The sequence below is a fragment of the Mustelus asterias genome, chromosome 4 (assembly GCF_964213995.1).
Source record: "Mustelus asterias chromosome 4, sMusAst1.hap1.1, whole genome shotgun sequence".
Classification (NCBI taxonomy): Eukaryota; Metazoa; Chordata; class Chondrichthyes; order Carcharhiniformes; family Triakidae; genus Mustelus; species Mustelus asterias.
The window spans coordinates 51,640,837-51,653,737 of NC_135804.1; the positions used below are offsets into that span (position 1 = coordinate 51,640,837).

A 12,901-nucleotide genomic window follows, 5' to 3' on the forward strand; every position below is an offset into this window, starting at 1 on the left:
TACACTATATTTAGATTTCCAGAAGGAATTTAATAAGATGCCACATCAAAGGTTATTGCAAATATTGGGGATATTGGCATGGATAGTAGATTGTTTGCTGTTAGTTAACCAGACGGTAGGCATAAATGGGTCTTTTTTTGCTTGGCAGATGTAACAAGTGGTGTGCCACAGGGATCAGTGCTGGAGCCTCAACATTTTACAATATATATAAATTACTTGGATGAAGGGACCAAAGATAGGGATGCTAAATTTGCTGATGACATAGATAGGTAGGACAAGAAGATGTGAGGAGGACACAAAGAGGCTACAAAGGAATATGGATAGGTTAAGTGAGTGGGTGAAGTTTTGGTAAATAGAGTATAATGTGGGAAAGTTTGAAATTGTCAATTTGGGGAGAAAGATAATATGCTTATTTTTTATTCTAAATGGTGAGAGATCTGAGCTCTATTTGGAAGGGGCCATAGGGTCCTAGTGCATGAATTATAGAAAGGTAACATGCAGGTTCAGTAAGTAATTAGAACAACTAATAGAATGTCATCGTTTATCGCAAGAGGAATTGAATACAAAAGCAGGGATGTTATGCTTCACCTATACAGGGCATTGGAGAGACCTGAAGCAGAGAAGGTTTACTATACTAAAAGCTGGATTGGGTGGGTTGTCTTCTGAGGAAAGGTTGGACAGGCTAGACTTGTACCCTTGTAACTAGAATTTAGAAGAGTAAGAGCTGACTTGATTGAAACATACAAGATCTTGGCAGGGTGGATGTGGAGAGGACACTTCCTTTTGCGTGAGTATCGAGAACTAGGGCCATTGTTTAAAAAAAGGTGTAGCCATTTAGAACAGATATTAGGAGATTTTTTTCCCTGTGAGCTGTGTGTCTTTGGAACTCTCTTCCTCAAAAGGCAGTGAAGTTGTATCTGACTATTTTAAAGGCAGAAGTAGATAGGTTCTTGATAAGGAAGGTGGTGAAAAATGGTTGGAAGTATGCAGGAATGTGAAGTTTGAGCTTACAGTCTGATCAACCATGATCACATTAAATGGCAGAGCTGGTTCAAAGGGCTAGGCAGCCTACTCGGGTCAAATCGATGGATGTTTTCCTTGGAGGCGATGAGTCTGAGAGAAGATTAGATAGACGGGTATTCAAAACCATAAAGCTAGATAGGGAAAAACTGTTCCCAATCACGAGAAGATTGAGAACAAGGGGATATAGATTTAATGCAACTGGCAGAAGATGCAAAAAGAAAAATGACATGTATAACCTTTTCCACACAGCAAGTGGTTAAGGTCTGGAATGCAGTGCCCGAGAGCCTATTGGAGGCAGGTTCAGTCAAGCATTTGAAAAGGGAATTAGACTGTTATCTGAAAAGGGAATGTTATCTGAAAAGGAAGAATAACATGTAGGGACAAAGGGGAATGGCACTGGGTTAATTGCTCACTTGGCAAGCCAGTGCAAGACACCATGGCCCAAATGGCCTCCTTCAACACTAACAATTCTGGTGATTACGACTGGTGTCCTCCTGCATAACAACTGTTATCAGATTGGTTGGAAGTAAAAATGAATTCCTGGCCGTCCCTTGTACATTTTCCCTTTTGTAGCATCTGGTCATCTTTTTGATAACATATCCATTCAGATAACATATCCATTCAGATGTTTACAATGGGATATGATTAAAGTTTAGTTCATGTTTTGTTGTACAACATCCTGAATGTCATGTACATTTAAGATTCATCATAGAAATGTTCAAGACACCAGTTGAACTTGGAGATACCTTAAAGATCTTTATAAAATCTGAGATAAAAGAAAGCTGTCTGAAAAGGGAAGCATAATGATTCCCAACTAATGACCACAAAATGGATAGATATTTAATGTTTCTAGCAGTGCAGTAACACATGCCAGTGTACTTACTTAAACGTATATTTAACATGAATAAGTTTATGTGAAGGATAGTTAGATTATACAATTTCTGTTAAGGTTCCAAGGGACATTCTGTGAGCTTAAGAGACTTGTGGAAGAATTGATTATTTGTAGGCTTATAGGATCACTGGAGGACACCAAGTGATGAATGTTACATCATCCAGGGTGTGTTACAACATTCCATTGAAAAAAATCTTCTTTTTGCTGTTTTGTGTTATTAAGACCATTGAAGAAGTAAAAGCTCTGAATTCCTGAAATACTCTGAATTCAAGGCTCACATTTTGGTATTCCAAAACAATAACTCAATGACAAAAGCTTACTCACATAGCTGTGGCAAGATTGTCATCTTCTGGATCCTCCATTTCTACCACTCGATCTCCATTACCAAACAGAACTATCCGGAACAAAAAAAAAGTTATAGAAGTAGGCTCATTTTCAAAATATCATTAAATTATTTATCTGTAAATGTGTAAAGTTAGAGATTGAAGTACAGTGCTGTACAAACCATACAGATAGCAAGTTACCTCAGATCAGATAAGAATCAAAAGTTGTGAAGCTCTGATAATTCCAATAACTGTATATGGTGAAAGAATGAGTCTAAAACTAGTCTTTTACCTCAAACAGGCTTACTCTTAAAACTGTTCAGCAGAGTAACACTCTCTCAGTTCCCTCCACATCTCACTGTTACAGCTATGTTCACTTATAGGCGAACCGATGCTTATCCACTATTTGATTTTCACCTCTCTTTAGTAATGCAATTGGTTTAACAATGTAATTGCTGATACTTGACAACATCACCCTGATTCCTTAGCAGAATGTTGTGCAACCCACTGCTCAACGTGGAATGGTACCATACAGATCAGGAAGGTTCAGTCTCAACTCTGTGCTCAGCTTCCAATGGAAAGTGTGAAGAGGAAGGAAGGGCAATAGTCAAAAAAATACATACATGTTGATAACAGATAAGCTCACATTTTGGGATGAAGTGAGTTGACACAGTAGTGATGAAAGGCACTGCTGGCTGAATTAATTGTTAAAGTCAATAATAAGATTGTTGTATTTCAAAATGAATTTCCAAAATTGTTTGCAGGCCTCAGGAAGTTCAAGACAGAGTACCATATCACCCGACAAGCTGATGCTAAACCAGTTTGCCCCTTTACACCGAGAAAAGTCCCTCCCACAATCCTGGACAAAGTTGAGGGCGAAATTGAGAAGATGCAATAAGCAATGGGGTTCTCTCACTGTTCACCAGGTCAACAAAATGGTGTTCAGGAATGGTTACGGTCCTAAAGCCAATGGCTTAATAAGAATTTACTTTTTTGATTTGTTTTATTGTCACATGTATTAGTATGCAGTGAAAAGTATTGTTTCTTGCACACTATACAAACAAGGTATACCGTTCATAGAGAAGGAAACAAGAGAGAGCAGAATGCAATGTTACAGTCATTGCTAGGACATAGTGAAAGATCAACTTAATATAAGGGAGGCCCATTCAAAAGTCTGATGGCAGCAGGGAAGAAGCTGTTCTTGAGTCGGTTGGTGCGTGGGGTCTACCTTCTAATCAACACCTCGTGGTGCCTAGACATAGATACACTGGTGAATTTCTGCTCCCCGGATCTCTAACACCTGACACCAAAATGTTGCCCCTACTACCTTCCATCGGAGTTCACCTCTGTTACCCTGACAGCAGTTTACATCCCACCCCACACAGACTTGAAGACCAGGCTGGACGAAATATGCAACCATCACAAATAGTCTTGAGACAAAACATCCCAAGGCCTTGCTCATTGTGGCTGGGGACTTCAATCAGGCCAAGCTTAAGAGCGTTTTACCAAGATATCACCAATATATCTCCTGTTCCACCAGAGGCCCAAACATACTAGACTACTGCTAAACAAATATCAAAAATGTTTACCGCTCCAACGCCTGCCCACACTTTGGTAAATCAGGCCACAAGGCTGTGCTCCTGCTCCCGGCAAGCAAAAACTGAAACCGGAGAATCCGTCAAAGAAAGTCATGCAATGTTGGTCTGAGGAATTGGATGATTTCCTACGGGACTGCTTAGAGTCAGTAGACTGGTCAGTATTTAAAAACTCCACAACCATCCCGAACGAGCATGACACTACAGACTTCATTAAAGTGTGTAGAAGACTGTGTGCCAAAGAAGCAAATCTGCGTGTTTCCCAACTGGAAACCATGGATGAACAGGGATATCTACTGCTTGCTGAAGTCCAGGTCTGAGGAGTTCAAGTCAGGCGATCCTAACCTGTACAAGAATGTCAGATATGATCCACAGAGATCCATCATAGATGCCAAAAGACAGTATTCAACCAGGCTAGAATCCCAGGCTAGCCACATGACCTCCCGCTGGCCATGGCAAGGTCTGCAACAAGATGAAGGCGGGTAAAATCGCTAGCTCCAATGCACCCTTCCCCGATAAGCTCAATGCGTTCTATGCTAGTTTTCAGCAAGAGCCTCGAACAAACCTGTATCCGAGGTCACCACTGCCAATGTCAGAGCAGCCTTCTCAAAAGTCAACCCATGGAAAGCAACTGGCCCAGATGGGGTACCCGGACAAGCACTCAGGTCCTGCACAGACCAGCTGGCAGGGGTAATTGCAGATATCTTCAACCTCTCTTTACACCAATATGAGGTCCCTACACTCAAGAAAATGACCATCATCCCGGTACCAAAGAAATGCCAGGCAGCCTGCCTTAATGACTATCGTCCAGTAGCTCTGACATCCATCATTATGAAATGGTTCAAAAAGTTAGTCATGAAACAAATCAATCCCTGCCTACTAGACTGCCTGGATCCACCACAGTTTGCCTATCGCTGCAACAGGTCCACAGCCAACGCCATCTCCTTGGCCCTACACTCAACCCTGGAATACTTAGATAACACAGACACCTATTCATAGACTACAGCTCAGCCTTTAACACCATTATTTATACGAGACTCATTTCTAAACTCCATGGCCTGGGGCTTGGCTCCTCCCTCTGCAACTGGATCCGAGACTTCCCAACCACAGAATGCAGTCAGTAAGGATAGACAACAACACCTTCTCCACGATCATCCTCAATACTGATGATGCTCTGCAAGGTTGTGTCCTCAGCCCCTTACTATACTCTTTATACACCTATGACTGTGTGGCCAAATTCCCCTCCAACTCGATTTTCAAGTTTGCTGACAACACCACCATTGTGGGTTGGATCTCAAACAATGACATGACACAGTACAGGAAAGAGATGGAGAATCTGGTGAACTGGTGCGCTGACAATAATCTCTCCCACAATGTCAACAAAATGAAGGAGATAGTCATCGACTTCAGGAAACGTAAAGGAGAACATGTCCCTGTCTACACCAATGGGGACGAAATGGTCGAGAGTTTCAAGTTTTTAGGTGTCCAAATTACCAACAACCTGTCCTGGTCCCTCCATGCGGACGCTATAATTAATAAAGCCCACCAAGCCCTCCATTTTCTCTGGAGACTAAGGAACTTTGGCATGTCAGCTACAACTCTCACCAACCTTTACAGATGCACCATAGAAAGCATTCTTCCTGGTTGTATCACAGCTTGGTATGGTTCCTTGCTGTCCAAGACTGCAAGAAACTACAAAGGGTCGTGAACGAAGCCCAGTCCATCACTCAAACCAGCCTCCCATCCATTGACACTGTCTACATTTCCTATTGCCTCGGAAAAACTGCCAGCATAATCAAGAACCCCGTGCACTCCGGACATACACTTTTCTACCTTCTCCGGTCGGGAAAAAGATACAAAAATCTGAGGTCACGTACCAACTGACTCAAAAACAGCTTCTTCCTTGCTGCCATCAGACTTTTGAATGGATCTACCTTGCATTAAGTTTATCTTTCTCTACACCCTAGCTATGACTGTAACACTACATCCTGCACTCTCTCCTTTCCTTCCCTATGTATGATATGCTTTGTCTGTATAGTGTGCAACAAATAATAATTTCACTATATTCTAATACATGTGACAATAATAAATCAAATCAAAAAAAGGTGATCTCAGACCTTTTCCCGATGGAAGAAGGTGGAAGAGAATATTTCCGGGGTGTGTGAGGTTCTTGATTATGCTGGCTGTCTTTCCGAGGCAGTGGGAAGCGTAGACAGAGCCAATGGTCAATACGCGGATTTAACTCAATGAAACAGATCAGTGAAATGTGAGATCTATCCAATGGCCTCAGTGGATGAGAGACTTGCCAAACTAGCCTCAAAAAAGTGTCCTGTATTTACCAAACTGGAAGCAAACAGTGGATTTTAGCAGTCAATTACCAAATTCCCCAAGTAAACCATCACAACACTATGCAGCATGCTGGATTTTGTACTAATTCAGATCACCCTAATGTTTTATAAAGAAGCCCCTTAATCTGTCCTGCTGCATGCAAGGATTTGTAAACATAGATCTCCCAGGACCCTCTGCTCTTGAATGCCCTGAGGAATTGTATGCTTTCCTCATTCTTGTTACACATTACACTTCCCTGTAATAACTTTCATTTACCATGTCTACTTGTTCCTTCAGCCTATGTTCTTTTGAAGTCTAATACTATCCTCAATTCACAATTGTGTGATCTGCAAATTTTGAAGTTGTGCCCTGCACACCCAAATCTAGATTATCAATATAGATTTTTTAAAAAGCAGTGGTCTTAATCTGGACCTTTGTATGACCCCATTATCCAACTTCCTCCAGTCTGAAAAACAACTCTTCAGCACAATTCACTGCTTCCAATCACACAGTCAAACTCGTATCATGCTGCCGCTGTCATTTTTATTCGATGGTCTTCACCTTTGCTGACAAATTTGTCAGGTGGCACTTAATCAAAAGCCTTTAGAAGTCCATTTATACCACATCAACCATATTACTCTCATCTACCCTCTGTTACTTCAATGAAAAATGCAATCAAATTAGTTAAACATGATTTGCCCTGAACAAATCTATACTGACTTTCCTTAATTAAATCTACATTAGGCTAAAGCACTGCTAATTTTTTTCCTGAATTATTTTATGAAAACGCCCCACCACCAAGGTTAAGCTAAATTGCCTATTTAGGTGCATTGACCCAAACAGGTGCCGGACTGTGGCAACTAGGGGAATTTCACAGTAACTTCATTGCAATGTTAATGTAAGCCTTATTTGTGACTAATAAATAAACTTTACTTCTTGGCCTTTTTTGAACAAGAGTATAATATTTACAATTCTTCGGTCCTCTTCTTCCGTCGGGGAAAACGTTTGAGGTCACATACCAACCAACTCAAGAACAGCTTCTTCCCTGCTGCCATCAGATTTCTGAATGGACCTACCTTGCGTTAAGTTGATCTTTCTCTGCACCCTAGCTATGACTGTAACACTACATTCTGCACTCTCTCGTTTCCTTCTCTGTGAACAGTATGCTTTGTCTGTATAGCATGCAAGAAAAAATACTTTTCACTGTATACTAATACATGTGACAATAATAAATCAAAATCTCTGGCACCACTCCTGACACTGGAGGAGGATTAGGTGAGTATAGCAAATATTTCTTCAATTTCCAATGTCATTGAATCAGATCCAGATGACTTATCAGCTTTTACAGCCAGTCTTCCTTATACGTCCTTTTAATCAATTTTTAGTCCACCTGGTGATCTCCAATTCCCCAGCCCCTCACCTGGTGATCGCCAATTCCCCAGTCCCTCACCTCGTGATCTCCAATTCCCCAGTCCCCCACTGGGTAATCTCCAATCCCATTCTTTTACCTGGTAATCTCCAGTTCCCCAGCTCTTACTTGGCAATTTGCAATTCCACATTCCCTTACCTGGTAATCTACAGTCTCACTCTTTTAAGAACATAAAATATAGATGCAGAGGCCATTTGGCCCATCGAGTGTGCTCTGCCATTCAAACATGGTTGATATGAGTCTCATCCCCATTTTCCTGCCTTCTCCCCGTAACCCCAAATCCCCTTATTGATCAAGAACCTATCTATCTCTATCTTAAAGACACTCAATGACCTGGCCTCCACAGCCCTCTGTGGCAATGAGTTCCACAGATTCATCACCCTCTGGCTGAAGAAATTCCTCATCATCTCAGTTTTAAAGAAGTGTCCCTTCAATCTGAGATTGTGCCCTCCAGTTCTAGTCTCTCCCACTACTGGATACATCTTCCCCATGTCCCTCTATTCAGGTCTCTCAGTATTCTGTAAGTTTCAATTAGATCCCCCCTCATTCTTCTAAACGCCATCGAGTATAGGCCCAAACTCTTCAACTGCTCCTCATATGACAAACCCTTCATTCCTGGGATCATTTTGTGAACTTCCTCTGGACCGCCTCCAAGGCCAGCACATCCTTAGAAATGGGGCCCAGAACTGCTCACAATATTCCAAATGGGAATCGCTTTTACCTGGTAATCTCCATTCCCCATTCCCAGTCTCTCACCTGGTAATCTCCAGGCCATTGTTGAAAGCCTCCTCTCCACAGCAACGGAAGTAACCGGTCCCACCACAGAAGCGTCCCCACTACAAATAGCGGCGACACCACAGGTTCCTAGGATTGACTGCGGGGAATAGAAAGCAGGAGATGGCGGTGAACTCAGTTGGGGCTCAGATCAGCAAAATTCAGCCGCCTCTCTCTAATTTCCCCATTAAGCAATCGCGCTCTTTGTAAGAAATTTACTCCCAGCCCCAACTTCCGGTCCGCGAGCACTGGAACCGGCAGCCGTTAGCCGCGAGTCCGGCTCCGCTCCGCCAAAGGGACAATCAGGCTGGTGCGCTCCGCTACGCCATAGGACAATCAGGCTGGTGCGCTCCGCTCCGCCAAGGGGACAATCAGGCTGGTGCGCTCCGCCAAGGGGACAATCAGGCTGGTGCGCTCCGCCCCGCCAGGGAGACAATCAGGCTTTTGCGCTCCGCCAAGGGGACAATCAGGCTTTTGCGCTCCGCTAGGGGGACAATCAGGCTTTTGCGCTCCGCTCCGCCAGGGGGACAATCAGGCTTTTGTGCTCCGCTCCGCCAGGGGGACAATCAGGCTGGTGTATGGTTCTCCAAGGCGGCCTTCACGACACAGGACAACGCAGAATTGCTGAGCAGAAACTGATGGCCAAGTTCCACACACATGAGAACAGCCCCAACAGGGATCTTGGGTTCATGTCACACTATCCGTAACCCCCACGACTTGCCTGGGCTTGCAAAATCTCACTAACTGTCCTGGCTGGAGACAATTCACACCTCTTTAACCTGTGCTTAACCCTCTCTCTCCACTCACATTTTCTGTACCTTTAAGACTTGATTACCTGTAAAGACTCGCATTCCAACCATTATCTTGTAAATTGAGTTTGTGCCTATATATGCCCTGTTTGTGAACACAACTCCCACTCACATTAGGTGAGTGGGAGTTGTGTTCACAAACAGGAAGGAGCAGTGCTCTGAAAGCTTGTGCTGCCAAATAAACCTGGTAGACTTTAACCTGGTGTTGAGGGACTACTTCCTGTGCGTACTCCGCTCCGCCAGGGGGACAATCAACTTTTTGTTTAAGTTTTTGATTCCTACTGCCTTAATTAGCAAATGGTCATAATTGATATATATGAAAAAATACCTTCCCCAAATCCCCTTCAAGTTTCCAGCAATGTGCATGTTATTATTTTGGGACTGCTCGTGCCATGGCAACATTTACTGACCAATTTAAGCAGCCTTCTGACCCACACTCGTCCATGGATTGATGCTGATAAAAGGCTGGGAATTATAAGCCAGCAATAAATTATTTTTCCCGTTCAAAATGATATATAATGGCACACTTTGCTAATAAGGTAACTGGCAGCATAGTCATTAGCAGGGCTGCCTCACAATGCCAGGGATCAGGGTTCAATTCCCAGCTTGGGCAACTATCTGTGCAGAGTCTACATGTTCGCACAAGTTTCCTCCTACAGTCTGAAAGATGTGCGAGTTAGGTGCATTGGCCATGCTAAATTCTTCCTCAGTGTACCTGAACAGGCAGCGGAGTGTAATGACGAGGGGATTTTCAAAGTAACTTGATTGCAGTGTTAACGATTGTGACACTAAGTAAGCTTTAAACCTAGACGAGTTGCTGCTTCATCCACAGTAATGTACTCAGGGCCCGTAGTAGAGATGAATACTGAATCCAGTTCTGTGGATACTGTATTACAATTAATTACCTTAACACTGGAAATAAACTTCTCAATATTTCAGCTTTCGGAAGGTCATTGCTATTTGTCAACACAATTATGTTCAGACTAATCCTGAATTTAGTGTGTACAACTTTTTCATTAATCTTATGTTAGAGTATAAACACACTGTACTGAAGATAGCAGCTACAGCCCAATCATTCAATGGCAGTGTAATGCTCAACACCAGCCTCCTCTTATCCCTTTTCATCTGGGCCCATTAACTTCTTATTCTTTCATGCTCCCAGCTAACAGAGACATTAGATTATACTTAAGATAGATGGCCAAAAATACTTCAGGATACCAACCAAGTAAACTGAACCAAAGACCATCGGGATACTACAATTACTCTGTAAGTTCCAGCTAATGTATATTCTTCATCTTAATGTTTATTATTCTGTGCATGAGGGGAAAACTAGTGGTTACTAAACTGCAATTTGGCAAGGAATTACCCAAGATAAAACTGTTGTTGGTGGTGGGCTGTATAACCTATTTTCGATGATAACAGTTCCAAGAAGAAAACATGGTTGAGAACAAAGAACCATTCACTCAAAACCATGAGATCCTGACAAGGTGATAAATATTCAATCTGAAGTAGGAGTGGGGGGGGGGGGGGGGGGGAAAGCGGGCGGGGTGAGGGCGAGCGCGGGGCCGAGAGAATATCGACAGCCAGAGGTTGTTAAAGTTGTTGGTCATATTTTCAGTCTCCGGTTGAACATTCTCCTGAATACAGTGACTAATCCTCTCCCAATCATGATAAGGCACAATTTCCAAGCCACCTCAAAGGGATTTGAACATCACAAGCTGTCTCACAAACCAGTTTTGTAACAATAATGGAAATCAATACATTTTGAAATATTTGACAGCGATAAGGGACTTCAGCACCAGGGAAGACAATTGTAACTACCCAACAGAAGATTAATTTCTAATGACACGTACAAAATATTCATTCTTATAAACAGTGGAAGTAAACCTGAATGTTGTTCATCCGTTTAGTCAAATATGCGCAATGGGAAGCTCAATGGTAATTTGTTCTAAACACCAATGGCATACAAACGGTGAAAATGTCACTAATTTTGCATTGTTCTAATAAATGCTTCTCAAGTCTTCAAACATTTTCTGTATTCAAATTTATTTATTTCTGTATTCAAATTTCTGAAAACACTGGTTGTTTTCATGTTTGACATTGGACAAGAATACCATCATCTGATTTTTGTACAGTGGTAAATAGGAATGTAGTAAAATCTTGTAAAGTACTTTTGGTGCAGTACAATAATGATCCAGAGCAACCAGTTAAGTTTGAATTGTCCACCAATAAAACTTAACATGACATACCAAACTCATCCAAAAATGGCACTATACTCCATTTCCAAGCCTAATTATTCAACAATTGTTCCTAAAACTGCTTCATAAATTTTCTTTAGCAAAGGCTGCTCTATCCCTTTCTTGACCTAGATTTGAGAGGTGTCTTTGAAACAGACTGTTTCATAATTCATTGCTCTAGCAAGTGCGTTTCTGGTCTGAAAGAAATCAGGGAGGGGGAGGGGAGGTGAGAAAGCACAAATCTGTTGCCTTACAAAACTTGGCAAATGCAATCATTAATGTTAAAGATGAATGAAAAAAATCTTCTTGCATCAGTAAAACACGCACTGTTTCATTAAATAAATAATTTATAATTTTGCTATCCACAAGGCTTGGTTGTGTAGACAGATTACAAATGTTTTTGTGATTAAAACAAAACAAAACTTGAAAGTATGTTGATTACCAGAGATGTCCTGCATTTAAAAAAAGTTCAATGTTCTTTGGATTCATCAGATCTCAAATTCTAAGTAATTTGGCAAATCTTGCAGTTTTTGAATAGTTCATCTTCCATGTCATTTTTTTCAGCAAAAGTTGATATTGCTACTCTTGACACACACTTGTACCTTGTGGAACACCACCTACGAAAGTAAACAGTTCTGCATATAGTAATAATGGAAAACAAATCTCATCATTCATGAATATGTTTCTTCTTGATTTGCTGCCATTGCATATATCCTTGGAGCCTTCTTGAGCTTTTTAGAGCTTTTGACAGATTGGACAATGTGCCAGACTGATGCCAAATAAAAGTACAGTATAATGAGCAGCACCTTCTTTTAGTCAGAGGGCAAAAAAAACAAATAGATCTCTTTATTCTTGAAACAAGCTGGAATTTGCATCTTCTAAAAACTTCGGATGTTTTGTGCTCTTCGAGGCGAGAGATAGTAAGTGCTGAGGAATAGAACATTTCCCATTTCAGATACCCAATATTCATGTCAAGCACTCTCAGGTCAGATGTTTTGTTGGCTGCAGTGTAGTTTCTCTACATTGCCCCATAATTTGTCTCACCCCCACCACTGAACTTCAATCCATCCTCAGAGCACTCTACTGCAACAATATGACATTTTATCGATTCCCACAATAGCCAACGCATGGCATCAGTGAGATAACTAATTTAGTGCTAAAATGCAGCCAGGTATGTGCGAGTTCATGCACACTCGGAACTTTGTTGAAACTGCCCAAACTTATTCCATTGGAACCGTTGCCAAGTTAGCCCTTTTTGGCTGATGGACTGATACTAGCATCCGGAGGCATTGCACTTTGGACAGTACATGTCCCTGCTAGAGTTTCATTTGTTAGCACTTGGTACTTTATGTTGATTGGAACAGGTCTTAGAAGCAAAAGTTCAGGAAACATGTGAAATCAGCCTGACCCGGGTCTTTATTTCTTGACGACACAAGGGACAGGTGTCCAGCTGCAAGGCACATTCCATGCATAGATCACTGGTAAACAGAA

The 12,901-nt window shown here is 41.8% G+C and overlaps 2 protein-coding genes across 2 annotated transcripts in view; both read right to left on the reverse strand.

Moving 5' to 3' along the window:
- The window catches only part of arl2bp (ADP-ribosylation factor-like 2 binding protein), a 32,707-nt gene extending 23,882 nt beyond the window's left edge, over positions 1–8,825 (reverse strand). Inside the window, exons 1-2 of the mRNA XM_078211017.1 lie at positions 8,347–8,825; positions 2,240–2,309 (exon numbers count right to left, since the gene is read on the reverse strand). Of these exons, the coding sequence (XP_078067143.1) occupies positions 2,240–2,309; positions 8,347–8,365 (89 nt within the window). The 5' untranslated portion in view covers positions 8,366–8,825. The remainder of the gene's footprint in view (positions 1–2,239; positions 2,310–8,346) is intronic.
- Positions 8,826–11,206: 2,381 nt separating this feature from the next.
- The window catches only part of rspry1 (ring finger and SPRY domain containing 1), an 85,968-nt gene continuing 84,273 nt past the window's right edge, over positions 11,207–12,901 (reverse strand). Inside the window, exon 14 of the mRNA XM_078211018.1 lies at positions 11,207–12,888. Within this exon, the coding sequence (XP_078067144.1) occupies positions 12,792–12,888 (97 nt within the window). The 3' untranslated portion in view covers positions 11,207–12,791. The remainder of the gene's footprint in view (positions 12,889–12,901) is intronic.